This window comes from Glycine max, chromosome 17 (assembly GCF_000004515.6).
Source record: "Glycine max cultivar Williams 82 chromosome 17, Glycine_max_v4.0, whole genome shotgun sequence".
Classification (NCBI taxonomy): domain Eukaryota; kingdom Viridiplantae; phylum Streptophyta; class Magnoliopsida; order Fabales; family Fabaceae; genus Glycine; species Glycine max.
This window is the reverse complement of record NC_038253.2, coordinates 4,094,695-4,110,268: the sequence shown is the minus strand read 5'-3', so window position 1 is coordinate 4,110,268 and position 15,574 is coordinate 4,094,695. Positions and strand designations below refer to the sequence as shown.

General features: G+C 32.7%; 2 protein-coding genes across 2 annotated transcripts; both read right to left on the bottom strand.

The window, feature by feature from the left end:
• Window positions 1-2,423: 2,423 nt before the first annotated feature.
• LOC100781271 (DNA repair protein recA homolog 3, mitochondrial) lies at window positions 2,424-8,792 on the bottom strand. Its single transcript, XM_003549185.5, has 8 exons — window positions 8,420-8,792; window positions 7,954-8,008; window positions 6,789-7,006; window positions 6,568-6,655; window positions 5,852-6,024; window positions 4,953-5,099; window positions 4,187-4,321; window positions 2,424-3,265 (listed from the first exon to the last, which is right to left on the bottom strand). The coding sequence occupies exons 1-8, from the start codon at window positions 8,552-8,554 to the stop codon at window positions 2,837-2,839; spliced, it is 1,380 nt and encodes a 459-aa protein (XP_003549233.1). The 5' UTR covers window positions 8,555-8,792; the 3' UTR covers window positions 2,424-2,836.
• A 453-nt stretch (window positions 8,793-9,245) lies between these two features.
• On the bottom strand, window positions 9,246-12,596 carry LOC100818687 (nucleosome assembly protein 1;2). The gene is made up of 12 exons (NM_001354290.1): window positions 12,391-12,596; window positions 12,252-12,295; window positions 12,032-12,127; window positions 11,637-11,729; window positions 11,354-11,435; window positions 11,210-11,271; window positions 10,925-11,109; window positions 10,573-10,750; window positions 10,413-10,456; window positions 10,046-10,244; window positions 9,894-9,908; window positions 9,246-9,749 (listed from the first exon to the last, which is right to left on the bottom strand). The coding sequence occupies exons 1-12, from the start codon at window positions 12,434-12,436 to the stop codon at window positions 9,681-9,683; spliced, it is 1,113 nt and encodes a 370-aa protein (NP_001341219.1). The 5' UTR covers window positions 12,437-12,596; the 3' UTR covers window positions 9,246-9,680.
• Window positions 12,597-15,574: the final 2,978 nt, after the last annotated feature.

Here is a 15,574-nt window from a genome sequence, read left to right as displayed (position 1 = left end):
TTCATCTTCATAAAATAGTTCATTTAGACTATTCTAAGGTTTTACTCGTCCAAAATCTTTAATATTCAACTTCGAATAAAATATGAATCAGAGTTTTATTTTAGCATGTCACACATCGTAGTTACAAAGTTTATGAGTGATATTTCTTAGCAAGAGCAGTCAATGACATTCAGACAGGCATACATAAAAAAACAAAAAATGAAAAGAAAAAGAATCCATTTTTCTTTGCACGTGAGATAGTCAACGCATTGATATTTATACTATGAAGTGAACGGCTAATAAGAGAGAAAGATGATTTTTCCTTGTGGTCCCATTGACTTAGATTATTGTCTAGTCACCTCTCAAAAATGAGATCAAACGGGGGGGGGGGATTTATGAAAGTATGATTTCAAAAGATAGGAAAAGCTAGCATGGAAAAAAAATCATTTAAAAGTTGTTCTTAGTTATTTAGTAGTATATCATTTATGTTTGACTAATAAAATTTCATACATTAAACTTTTTTAACACATTCATATATATTTAATAATAAAAATAAAAGGAGAGTCAAAGTCTCCTAATTAATCCTTTCAATTCCTTTGTTGGACATGTGACAAAGCTAGCTCAGGACTTGGAACAAATAAGATCTTGTACTTGTAAACCAGTCCAATGTAAGAAAAAAATCACATGTACAAATATAGGCTAAATTTGCCATGTTTATATACTCTTAGTTCACTGATAAATTTATGGCATGAATTAGTATGTTTAAAAGAGAATTCAGTACACATTTGACTCAGCTTCCTTGGATTTTTCCAGTGGTGACCTCAACACGGTTAAGGTGGGCAACCAGTTCAAGATTCATATTTAGAGGGACATCAAATTTTTTATTTAATCTATATAAGTATTATATTTTTATATAATATTATAATTTAGTAATGTCAACAACATGAGCTTAAAGAATTATTCGTGTTCAGTCGATGGCAAAATGTAAAAAGGGATAAGTTATAAAAATAAAAGAAAATAATAAAAATTAAAACTTTTTTAAAACATGATAATTCATGAGATCCATCTTTGTAATTCATGAGATCCATCTTTGTTGTCATTAGCAAAACAAAAAAAATTATACATTCATATTGAAATATTATTTATCTTAAATTATTTTATTACAAAACTCATTAATAATCAGTTTACAACCAAGATTACTTAATGTAATTATAACATAAATAATTAATATTATTCCAAAAGTTATTATTAATAATAACATAAATAATTAAAAATTTATACAAAAGTATATAAAGCAAAATAAAATTAATTAATTTACCTTGTGATATAATAGATTACAAATAAAATTTTAATATTTTCAATTTTTTGGTTTGCCCACATCAAAAATCTCAAGACCCACCTTGGACTCTTCCAACACTTAGCTTATTATTTAAGTGGATGCAACACTATGAGATGCTTGTTCTATGAGATTGGACATTATAATCTGTGACTCCATGGAAGATTTAAAAGGAGCTATATCTACTTCACGCTATGAATACAAAAGACATTGATGATCAAGCCTTTCATCATCTCGTTGTGTTACGCAAAGACCTGAACGTCTAGAAATTGATATCAAATGATTTCATGCACATCTAGACTGAGTATTCAGTCTAAACCATTATTCTAAACAAAATTAGTTAAACGAAGGCGCAAGGATCTGCAAACAACTTGATATGTTCTTCAAGATGCTGTTGTATTGAATTTAATGCATGAGAATCCTATTCCTGGTGAGAACTTGCCTTCAAATGAAGAAAAGATGACTCTTACGACAACTAGGAAAACTTCTGCAGAAGCAGCAATATGCTAGGATTAACTTGCATTAATATGCTGAAAAATTAGGTTTGAATTTATTTTTAATCATGGAAATATGATATTTTTTGTTTCCAGTCCCTAAAATTATTTATTTATTTTTAATGCTTACATTTAACAAAAATCAAATGATTTTAGCTTCTCACCAATAATTTAAAAAAACATGGTTTTTATAAGTTTCAAAATTAAAAATAAATAAATTTTATGGGAAGTGAAATAAAAATATCATATTTAAAAACTAAAAATATATTTAAGTAATAAAACCATGTAAAAAAAAGCACGCTCTCGCACAACATACTATTATATGTGTGCATAAATAATTTTAAAAAATAAATTGAAAAAAATGGAAGATAACATGTTTCATTATTTAAAAATAAATAAAAACATTTTTAATTATATATGTTGATCAAAATAACTAATAAAATTAGATGATTAGAAGAATAGTGAAAAGAAAAATGGTTTAATCAGTGGAAAAATTAACTTTTTAAAATTTAACTAAACTTTTAAACCAATAAAAACTCAATAGTTACACAAGTCACATAACATTTTATGTATAAATTACCATTATTTAATTTCTTATCATAATAAATTTTATCTTAAAACACAATACACAAATTGATTTATGAGAAACGTATGCATCATTCTACAAATTGCATAACATAATCCTTACAAATAATTGGTTGGCCATGACTCAACACTCGAGTACCTAGTACCTAGCTTCCTATGCAGTTGGTCCATTTCATTCTCAATTTACATGTGCCATACGACTAGGCCTATATAAAATGACCGAAAATTTCAATTTACAGGTAGTATAATGACTTAATCATTTGACCGCAAGCAAGAATGATATTCCAAACTAGAAGCATTCGGCCATGAATTGCTTCTTAAGACCTTCGTTTGAATGGACCATTTTAGGGCCAATTCATCAAACTACGACATATATGAATCACAGGGTCCAGATTGAGGCAGGGAAAATAGGGAGATCCATAATTTATGTTCATCCACAAAATCATGCTTCAACAATAGCTGCAGCTTCTTCATCAGTAGAATCAACTGTTGCAATTTTTTCTGTAACATTGTCATTAGTAGAATCAACTGTTGCAATTTCTTCGGTAACATATCCATTAATTACATCCGACTCTTGCATCTTTTCTGTCTCAGCATTAAGAAGCTTCTCCCTGAGCTTCATTTCAAGTTCTTCTAATGCACTTCGATTCTCGGCCAGAAAATTCTTTAGGGCATCCTTACCACGGAAACTATGTTCGTTATAGTAAAACATGGCACCAGCCTTTGAGATGAGTTTGTGATTTACGCTCAAGTCTATAATCTCTGTTTCTTTACATATACCTTTGCCAAATTGAAGCTCAAACTCGGCAGTTTTAAATGGAGGGGCAAGCTTGTTCTTCACAACCTTGACAAGAACCTGACTTCCTAAAATCTAAAAATCCAAAAAGGATATTCGTACCAGAAATTAGACTTAATGAATTCAATGCAATCTTAAAATACCCAAATTATTGCACAAGCAATGATAATGTATAAAACATTACGTGCAAGAAGAAAAAAGTTGTATCCAAGATAGAGAGTGAAAAGCTCTAGCTTCTATACAGGACATCATTAGATCAATAATCCAATGAACAAACAAAATGGTTTGCTTAACTACTAATAGATATCCACAATCCAAAGGTAGGGACTGCATGGATGGTTAAAGAACTAAAAAGTAAAGATACTCAACGCATTTAGTATTTTACAATGGACAATTTCTTTCACAATCAAACCACGTGTCAAGCAACCAGTTTTTCCAAAAGAACTGAATTGATGACAAAGGCCTTCCCCCAAAAAAATTTACAAGATTGGTCTCAAATGACTAATGCTAATATATTTTCTCTTTTACAATTTATACTCCATACTAAGCACCAACAGCTACTTTACTGCAGGATACAGAATACATTGATTATAAAAGACTAAAGAATTTGAACAATAAACAAACAAGCAACTACATTTAATTTATATTCTCCTTTTTTAATAATGAATGGGTCAGAACTGCTAGTAAATTATCAAGATTGCAATAAGTTTATTTGAGGTTATAGTTCTTACTCCTTACTTATTTGTTTAGCTACCTAAAGAATATCAGAGTTCAAATGCTCGACATCCACAACACTCTGTCCAAAGCGTATCAACCAAATGAAGCAACTTGAAAGTTGGAACATAGATTAAAAAAGAAAGCCTACTTCAGAACAGAACATTACCGATTCCATCAAACTAAGTTTGCATATTTGCTTTTTTGAAAAAAAAAAAAACATTTGAAAAGGGATGTGAATACTATAGAAGGAAGCATGACAGAAAAAAGAATTATGAATACCTCTTCACCCTTCTTGACAAACCCTATTCTCTTGATATTTAGCCGCACTGAAGCATAGAATTTCAATGCATTCCCACCACAAGTAACTTCAGTAGGCCCACTAAATCCCCCAAAAGTTGAAATCTTTGACCTCACCTGGAGAAACATACAAAAGAATTGTTGTTAATAAAGACACACCCCTCGGGCAATTTGAATAAAAGTATTTCCACCCAAAATAAAATAGATACATACACACAGAAAAGATAATAAATTCTTACAGAATATACAAACAGTAAACGAAAACATTATCCAAGTCATTTAACATTCTTTAGGATAAAAACATTATATCAAAAAGACATCGTCAAATCTAGGTCTGGCCAATGCATGGCCAGTACATAATTAGTATTTTCAAACAATTCAGAAAGCAAAAGTACATCAACGCATTCCATTCCATCTTTTAAGTTTAGCGCTGTTGAAATATTTTCAAAGTTATACCTTAAATTTTGCATGCATGCAAACATACATTAAAAAGAAAGACCATGAACTGAATCACATTAAGCAGAGGAAAGCAGCAGTTGGGGGGGGGTTAATAAATATATGATTTATGGTAGTGGAACTTTACTCTCAAGAATATAGTCATAGACCAAGGATCAAATTAGTAGAGGGCAGACTAACCCAAACAAAAGTTTCCTATACACACTAACTTGCGTAGGTTCAAATTGAATGATATTCATAATCTGACCTAAGTAAAATTGCCAACATTGCAGTTAACAACTTTAGCTAATACCTGGTTTATAAAAATTAATATAGTTTGAGAAAGTGACAAGGCATGGCTCAATTTTCGAAGAGCCTGGCTCATCAACCTAGCCTGCATTGCCATGTGAGCATCACCCATTTCACCATCAAGCTCACCTTTAGGAACAAGAGCAGCCACCTATCATGAAAAGACTGCAAAAGTTAATAGACATATATTTAAACTAATGAAACAAGATTTGAAATACAAAGTAGAAACCATATAAAAGAAAAAATAAAAACAAAAGGGAGAAGTACAGAGTAAGTTCAAAGTGGAACACTAAAAATTTTCTTATTCTTTTCACAGTCAAATCAAACTCAACAAGTCTACAAAAGAAAGTTTAAGAGGACAAAATGTTAAAATGTAAAAATTTAAAAATAATAACAATTTTATGTTAAGATCTTCTAAATTTCGACCCTATGTCCATGCTTAAGAATGCATCCTTTCCAGAACAACGTTCCAGTTTCCACATTACCTTATCTCATATTCTCATCCTCCCTTGAACTTATATTATGATCAAGCACACTAGTTTCTGCATAATACAGGATGCCAGAAATATCTCCAGGTGATAAGATCATTAAAAACAAGATTTAGATATGGGGATCCACCTACATGCACAAATTAAATTAAAATACTTCTTACACCAATAAATAACTTTTATTGGATGAGTAGTTTACAATGACTAGGCCTAATTCAACAGTGATTGGCTAAAATCACTTTCCTACAATATGTTATTAGATGGTGAAAATATGCCACTTGATACACTGATTTAATGGATCCTATAACAGATAAGGACATTAGTAGAGTTACCACTTATAATATAATCATTAATGAGTTACAATGAAACCAGGGAAAGTATTAACATAAACAAAAGAAAAAGACTTCATACTTACACTGTCAACAACAACTACATCAACTGAACCACTACGGATTAAGGTATCCACAAGACTTAGTGCTTGTTCACCACAATCAGGTTGGGAGAGAAGCAAGTTCGTTGTATTCACACCAATAGACTCTGCCAGTGTCTTATCAAGGGCATGCTCGGCATCGACAAAGACACAATAGCCTGTACGAAACAATCATATCAATCTCTGCATAAACCAACTGCAAAATTCTTAACAAAGATCCTTAACAAGTAAATCAAAGAACTAATAAATTATCACAATTAAAGTCGAACTCATGGAAGAAACACATCTGAAAGATTAACACAACCCCCCAAGACACGTATTTTCTAGAATTTAAATCAGACAGAGTACACCTCTTCCTTCTTCTTTAAAAGAACAAAAAAAAAGTGAAAGCAGAACATAACCAGGTATAGAATCAAACCATAAATTTGCCACTTCAAAAAAAATATTGGCCGCAAAGGGTATTCTAAGAAACTTAGTTAGACACTAAGAAATCATAAGAAAACAAAATCACAGTATTACCACTACCAAAACATAAAGAGCAGTGACAGAGGGAGATTAAATCATCTGTGAGTCTGTGGCAGCCATAATCATGACAAGGTTATGGTCACATCTACAGAATTTAGAATCCTAATCCTAAATCCAATACAACCAAAAGCAATAGCCATTACAATATCATTGTAAGAGTATTATATGAAGATAACCTCCTTGCTTTTGTGCCTCTGCAATCACATGTAAAGCAAGAGTTGTTTTTCCAGAAGCCTCTGGACCATATATTTCCACAACACGTCCCTATGGACACAAATTGGGGAAAAATAGAAAGATTTGTCACCATCAAACAGTTAGATGTATTAAAAAAAGTTAAGAGTTTATTCACATGAAACAAATGCACAAGAAACCTCTTCATGCAAGGATCTAAGCATACCTTTGGAAGACCACCAATTCCTAGTGCTACATCAAGAGCAAAAGAACCAGTAGACACAACAGGTACATTTTTTGGTGAGACAGAACGACCAAGCCACATGATGGATCCCTTTCCAAATGCGGAAGTGATCTGATCAAGAGCTTGCTGAAGGGCCAACTCTTTCTTAGACATGTTCTCTTCACCTGAGTCACTTCCATCAGATTTAGAGCGCCTTCTACCTTTAGGTATGTAGAAATGAAAAATGTTGTCAAGTTCAAATAAGTACAAACTTCAACAAAACTTCAGAGATGATAAGAAACTAGAGCAGAATAATCTGAAAAACTACATTATTTACTATAAATCTGCTACTTATAGTTATATCAGTATGACATCAATGGCAGAGATAGATGTGAACAGAAACTGGTATGAACTCTCTCCAGACAAGAAAATACAAATACCCATGCCATTCTTGAGTCCTAATTCTCTCCCAATCTTTCCAAACTTGCTTCTTTCCATCATCTCTCTTCCCCCTCTTCTCTCTTTTTAATCCTCCTTTTTCTACTAAACCATCTAATCAATCCGCTAAATGGTTCCCTTGCCACATGACCACAAGGTTACACAGCTGTCCCGTGCTGATTTTCCCATCATGTGCTGCTACTTCTCATGCAACCCTCCTCAAACACCAGTTACTCATCCATTCTATAGTACATTTGCACCTTAGTCACAGTAGGATGCCTAACAAAAGGGGAAAATGAGATAAACATTGCACAACTAACAAACAGAGACTCCTAATTCATTTGTGCTTACTGTTATTCAAATACACAAAAAATCATGTAATAAACAGGTATACATTTTTGCCATGGTTTGGTTCAACACGTCACATGAATACATCAGCTCGGATGTCCAAATTATTAAGAACTTAAAAAATTGCCTTATCCAGCACCATGCACCATGAGCTTAACTGGACTAACCAAGCGAAACCCCTCATGATTATTATAAATTTTTTCCAATATAAATTACAGCAAGTACCGCAATAGAGTAGACTTGGTTTCAACATTTCCCATGTAATGACAGTTAATATTTTAAAATTTTCAAAAGCATGTGATAATCTCTTCTTCAGTAGTGTGCATAATATTTAAATATAAATTAAAAGGGAAGGGAGGACAGCACGAGAACTGCAATAAACCTTTAGATGAGAAGCTCAAAATCTGAGAAGTGCCAATCATTCCTAGTTTAAAGACCTGCATATGAAAGCAAGAACTGATCATGAACCAATATCATCAGTATCAGAAACTAACATAGGAAAAAGATGCAAAACGTGAGGGAAAATGGTTATATGCATATCCATGTCCATGACCGACAAAATGACCGTTGCCTCTTTTTTTTACCCCTTTCTTTTGTTAGAAGAAAAAATATTCCTCTGACTTAGGTTCCCAGCACCACATATATTAATTTAAAAATAAATAAATAACAAAACTAAATTATGAAAGAGAAGTGCAATAGAATCCATCAAATGAGAAAAATGCATAAAACAGAAGAAGAAAAGAGAGAACTGTAACATGTGTTTGGTGACAAAAATATGATCACAAATAAGTGATCACAGTGCATAAACAAAATCCTGTGATAGCGAAGAAAGATAGGCGCGTAGGAACCTTAGGGAAGAATAGGGAGCGTGTGAGAAGGGAAGTGTTCCGAAGCAGTCTCGCCATAGAAGCAGGTTTGACTTTGAGGGGTTCAAAGGAAGAACAAATTTTGAAGAAGGAAAATGGAATGTGACAACATGTCATGAAGTAAAAACAAGTCACAATGTTTGCTTTTCTGTTTTTAGGGTTTTATTAAGGAGCGTTTTGTTTGATTTCCCTCCCTTTTTCCATTCCATTCCACCGCTCAGAGTCAGAGAGGGTTCAAGCAGAGAACGGAGCAGAGGGAGAGAGGACAGCGCCACGGAGGCGTTTGTCCTGTGGAGACTACGGTAGTGTTCTACTGGGCCGTCCTTTTCAACTTCCTGCCTGAAAATGGGCCTCCACTTTTTTTACCAGGGGAGTTACTATTCGCACTACCATAAGTGCAGGTTGGCTTTCCAGAGCTACCCTTGCCACACAAACATGATTCTGTTAAACACTTACAATGAAATTGTATTTTTGTTATGAAAGGAATTTAATTTAGTCGACTACACAAACATGATTATGTTAAATATTGCTTGGTATCTTCTTTTATTATTACCAATAAAAAAAAAATGTTTCTATTGCACACATTGGGTGAAAAAAATAAAACATCTGAAACATAATTTCATTGTACATAAAACAAAAACATATTTCCATTACACATGAAGATGAAGAAAATAAAAACAAAGAATGATATTAAATAAATAAATAAAATACATATAATCAAAGTTGAAATTTTGATCAATGACCATGTTCCAAGTGTATAAATATTGTAGTCCATTTAAATTTGTAGAAGAAATCGTCCAATTTGTTTCCATATTACGAAAAGAAAATAAGCGTCAAAATCTGTCATTGTTTTGTAGCGTTAACAATAATAAACACTAACATGAACCTTACGGTAACCTTTACATAGACTTCCTTCCAATACTTAAAACAATGTTGATCGAGCTATAATCAAGTTCTTATAACAGCAAAAATTACTAGTTGGCGCACAAACTATAATCAAGTATACTGATGGCAGTACAAATTCCAGCATAAACAAATCACAGCATCTCTACCTATAACCACATTCTCTCTACCAGGCGCAAAATAAGAGAAGGGACTCGCAACAAATTCGGACTGCCAAGATATAGGGAGGAAAATCAATTTAAGAAACATTAAAAAACAACATGAAACCCACTTTCACATTAGGACATTCTCGAACACCAACAAAACTCAACTACATAAATGACATTCTGCATAAATACTTCTACTGCTGCTTGCACTCTGGAGGTCGCTCACCCTGCTGGCCATCACCAAGTTGTGCTCTTCCACTCTTCTGAAGATTTACACAATAAACATGAAAATCAGGCATTGTAAATTTCAGGGCCAGTGAGGGGAGGGGGGAAAAAATGACAACATAAAAATCTTGTGTTTCAGTAGTAGCATACAACACTTAGATCATGAAATCAAAACTTCATACCTTAGGTGCTGATGACTGCAGCAACATTAGAGATAAATTGAAACCAACAGAGGGGATCCCAAAAAAAAAACAAGAGAAAATCCATTAAGATTCAAACCTCAATAGAAAACAAACCACGAGTATTAGCACTTTAAAGAAATTAACTGTTACACCTTCTTTTTGGTCTTGCTCTCTTCCTCATCATCATCGTCATCATCATCATCGTCATCGTCCTCTTCATCTTCATCATCGTCCTCTTCAATATCTTCATCATCCTCATCGTCCTCCAGATCTCCAAACTCGTCCCCCTGAATGGCCTCCCCAGTAAACCATGATACAGCATGGGGAATAATCTTGTCTCTTATTGTGGACCTAAACAAGTATGACAATTCATTAAGATTCAAACATCAAGATTACAAAATACCAAAGATGCATGGTTTGCAACAAAAGTCAACAATTACACTTAAGCAGGAAATGTATAACATGTTGGAAACTTAATACATGCCACAACTAACACAGGTAAATGGCAATTAAGCTCACCCTATGTCATAGTCTTGTTCCATCTGATTCTGAAGTTCCTCAGCCTGTTAAAAAAATTAATCAAAGCTAAAAAAAAGTAGTTCTGCAAATAACAACAGTATAAAAATCACAAATTACTTATTTTTATTTCTACTCTGTTATCTAAAATCAATATCAATACCACATCTTCATCGATGTCTTCATCATCTTCAGGAACTTGCGGGGGGTTGAAGAAATTGAAGAAGCTTTCACAATTTTCAGTTTTGGTAATTGGTTTAGCATTCTTCGAACCCTTCTTAGGTTTTTTCTTAAGAATCTTCTGTGTCAGACATTTTCCTGGGTGCCATTGAATTTCAGTCCTGAAAGAAATAAAAGAAATTAAAAAATCAGCAAACAATCTTTATTCAAGACTAAGCCAACCCTTCTGACATGATAGTAGTCTAGCAAGGGTGGTAACAGGTAAGGTAACACTTATAATAATAATAATAATAATTCCCGCAAAAAAAAAACATAATAACAATAATAAAGCTTACCCAATTGCTTTCTCCAATATTGGTTCATCCTCATCAATCATATGATATGTTTTTGTCAAGACAGAATTGGTAAAATAAGGGTTGGTATCAAAGAAAAAGTCAAGCTTGAATCCTTTAGGGTTTTCTATCCTGCTCCACTTGATATCTTTGAGATACTTAAGAGCACCTTCGTCACGCTCTGAAATCTATGTTTCATAAGGAAACAATAAGACTACTAAACATGAAAATTGGCTGCAAGATGTATGCCAGAAAATTAAAATTAACTATTGAACCCAACAGACTAACCTCCTCAGCCAACACTTCATTGTTTTTCATAGCAGTAAGCCAAAATGCAGGCACTCCTTTCTCTACACGAGCAAATTCTTGTATCAAGTATTATTGAATTGAAACACTGTTAATAGACAAAATTCATGTATTTGTAATTATTACCTTGATCCTCTTCATTATCAGGTGCTGTTTCTTTCACTGCCCCTTCTTCAACTTCCGTAGTACCATTTACTATTTCGTACCGCTGAATTCAATCATAACAATGTCAGAATAAAGATATTAATTATTAGATCCATGGTCCCAGCAGAGTTCATAATCACTGTCTTTAAATTCTAAAATCCATTAAAAGAAAATTGCATGGTTAAAGAGGCAGATTATGAAACTGAATTATGCTACACATCATACATAGAGCTTATAACATTAAAATGAAACTTTCTAGCTTTACCTTTGTGTAAAGTGGTTGATACAATTTTTGGTATTTGGCCTCGAGAGCTGCTCTCTCTTCAAAAAATTTAGCCTCTAATTCATCATGTTGGCCCTGCAGGGTTAGGGGGGAAAAAATCTTGAAAACAAGCACACGACGACATGGTGGAAGTTACAAAACATAAAAATGCTACCTTGACGCATATGCCACCAATCAACATAAAAACTTACATGCAAGGCTACACAACACTTCACATCTACTAGTCCCGACCAATTCAAAACAATAACCAGAACTAACCACACTTCAAATCTACTAATCCCAACAGATTTAAAAAAAAAAAAAAAACTATAATTAACATCAAACAAACAGGAACAAGAAATCCAAAAAACCTAGGTTAATGCTGCAGATTATTATACCTGGATCTCTCTAAGAACCTCAACACGCTTTCGGACATTGGGCGACAGAGACTCTAGAATATCCGAGTGTTGTCCAGCCAAACTCTGTATCTTGCTCTGCTCACAATTAAACATTGAAAAAAAAATACACACAATGCAAACAGTAAAATGAACTTGTAAAAATTGAGAAATTCAAATCTCAATATCAACTTCACAGAGAAAGAATAAAGAAAATACTAACCTTAAGAGCATTGACAAGGTCTGCTCTATTGTCCTCGTTGAGAGCTTCAGCAAGGAATCAAAATCTCAATAAAAGCCCAAACGCGTGAAGCAAAACATAAAAGAAAGAAAAATGGAGAAAAGGAAAGTGAGTGGATTACCAGAAGTGAGATCGGCGACGTTGAATGTGTCCTTGTCGTTGCTCATTGTAGAGGCGAAAAAGAACGAAGTGAAGAGGAAGAAGCTAAAACCCTAGCGAAGAGAAGGAGAAGAAAAAAGAGTAGAGAGGGTTTGGTTATTGCTAAACGTGGCGACCCTCTAATCCTCTTTTCCTCTTCCTCCTTTGCACCACTTGAACACCTTCTCTATTTATTGCCTAGGGCTTCCTTTACTCTTTTCTATCGTTTCACGAAACCGGTCCGTGAAATGCTTTATGGGGGCCCAACCACCTTCGTCTACTTCAAAGAGCCCAGCCTTACAAAATCAATTTTTTTTCTGGACCCAAAAAAAATGTAAACAGATTTTTTTTTATTTATTTATAATATAGTATGATGGATGGTCTTTAAAAAAAAAAAAAACTATGAGAAATTTGAGGTAGTGTGTATGAGATTCTACGTTCAAAATTCAATACGATCATTCTAAAAATAAAATGGATGGCCTTTAGATATTTTTAACCTTCAATTTTCACTTATCTATTTCCTCATAAATGAATGCGGTTTTTTTCTATATTTAATAAAGTTGTATTGAAAAAAAATTGTTAAAGAATGATTGATAAATAAAATAAAATAAAAAAATACATAGTAAATCAATTCAAAGACTAAGAAAAGTGATAATCTCACTCTCTAAATTATGTATTGTAAAATACATATCACTTTAATGCTAATGTACTATGCATCGTGATTTGATATAGTTACCACATCATTTTGTTGTTGTTAGTGCACGAAGTGTCATCAAATCTTCCAATAAATCGAAAAAGAGGGATAAAAACTAAAGGGCTAAAAGGGTTATGATGATGATACCGAGTTAACAACGACACCACCACTCTTCATTATTTTAAGACAGAAACATTGATTAGAAGATAAAGAAGAAAAAAAAAACTTGAAGTTGTTTTGATTTTTAATTTTAAAAAAATATTTGAAATATTTGTTTCAAACGTCAAATGAGAAAATATAAGTTTTAAAGAAAAACAATATTCAAACAAGCGCTCAGAATGTGTGCGAGTCTTTTTATTTATAGGATAGTGAATTAATAATAATCTTTCGGCTTAGTTGTTTTGTTTGTGAAAAAAAATACCTATAATCTATCTCAATGAACGATTTATATATACTTTCCATTGCTTTCTACTGAGCCCAATTGATTTGACCTAGTTGTGATTAAATTATCTTTAATTTCTAACTTGACCTATGAGACTTATCTTGAATCTTTATTTTGAATAAGCACTTGAAGTTTAAGTCTCAACTGTAACAAGTTTTAATTTCATTAATTGCTTAATCTTTCTTTCCTTTTATTTAGTTAACTCCTATTTTTTGTTAAAACTAATTGTTACCTTTTTAGATTGGGCCTTATATTTTTTTGTTATCTGGACTTCAAACTCCACTTTAAGTATGGACTCTGGGATCATATTTAAAATTTGTATGCGTGACCTTGTTCAAGGGTGTAAGAATTGCACCAAATAAAAACGGGTGTAAGAAAGCGAATTTGAAATGAAGATAGAAATAAAACTAGGCTAGGACTTATAAGTTATAAGTGATATGATTTGAAAGGGCAGACTTATATATTCTTAAAAAAAATAACCAAAAGTCTACTGTATATCCGTTACCAACAAAGTCTACTGCACAGTAAAGTGTATGAAATAAGATTACAAACATACTAGTACATCTCTAAATAAGATTTTAAATGTAATAACAATTATATAATATATAATGTCAAAATATTATGATAAAATTTCGATGCAATAATAATAATATTATCATAATTTTATTTATTTAAGTAGTTTGTTTGTCTCTATAGGTTTAAAAAACTTATTGCATGACGCAAAATCTTATGTATTCTTAATTAAATGGAGGTTTTTTAAAAAAGCTTTATCTAGCTTATATAGCAAATAAGTTTGGTTTAACTTGAGATTGATATAAGTTAGATCATAGGTCTTTCATCTTGGATGTATTCTCTATCTTATTTTCATCTCTAATCAATTAGTAGGCTTTTAATTTAAAGTTTACTTTTGATACATTAATAATATAACTTTTACTATAAACTTAATATAAATTATCTTAAATATACTTTTAGAAATAATTATTATAAAAACTAACAATCGTCTATAATTACATAATTAAATAACCTGATTAAATAACTATATCTTTTTATTTTCTTATATAACTCAACAATATGAAATTTATTTTGCAACGAAAGGTCGATGCTTTGCTCATTCTTCTCTACTAAGTTAAAAATGAGAAGCATGAATCATGCTAGGTGGGTCTTGTGTATGTTAGGAGGATTTTGACATTTGCACAATCATCTTCAATGCCACAATGCAAATTCAACCACAACATTTAAACACAGTGCCCTCGTGCCTTACACGATAGCTGCATATGTCCCACTTTATTCATGCTGAACTAATTACGTGGCCATTAGAATTCGAAAGCTTCAAAATTTCACACACGCTAACTAGTCTTATTTCATCACCGATTGGTAATGCACCTCGATCTGTTTGTGGAACCTGATCAATACTGATACAAAATATGGGGAAAAAAAGAAAAAGTGAACGCACACATGGACCCACGTACTCTAGAGTCTAGTCAAGCTTAATCATAGATTCATATTTCATGGCTACTAGTAATTTCTATTACGGGTCACAATTATCTCATTTCATTCCCTACTTGGCTATAGTGATAGATCACGCGACAAATATTGGGAGGCTAATTTTGAGCCACGTTTTCTTCTTCTGTCTTGATGCCAAAAAGTCAGGACTCAAAACTCGTATGAGTCGCCACGTTAATCGCCAATAAAGTCCATGCAAGTATCATAGATACCAATCCTATCATAATAATAATACTATTAATCCCGTGAAACGACATGGCTCTGTCGTCGTTGCATGTGCTCGCAACCACCGTTTTTATTTCATTCCTTTGGTTTTGCCCGGTGCGGTGGGCGCCGAGATTTCCCATATTCCCGTTACCGTACCCACAATTTTGAGGTGCGAAGCCATCTCCTTATCCTTTTTTATAAGCGGCACTGCTATACCTCGTAAATATTATATCCCGCAACACAAATATGTATGTAAATACACTTTTAAGAGAGATAACAAGCTCAAAAGATCAAGTTTTTTCTAGAGATATTTCAAAGTTT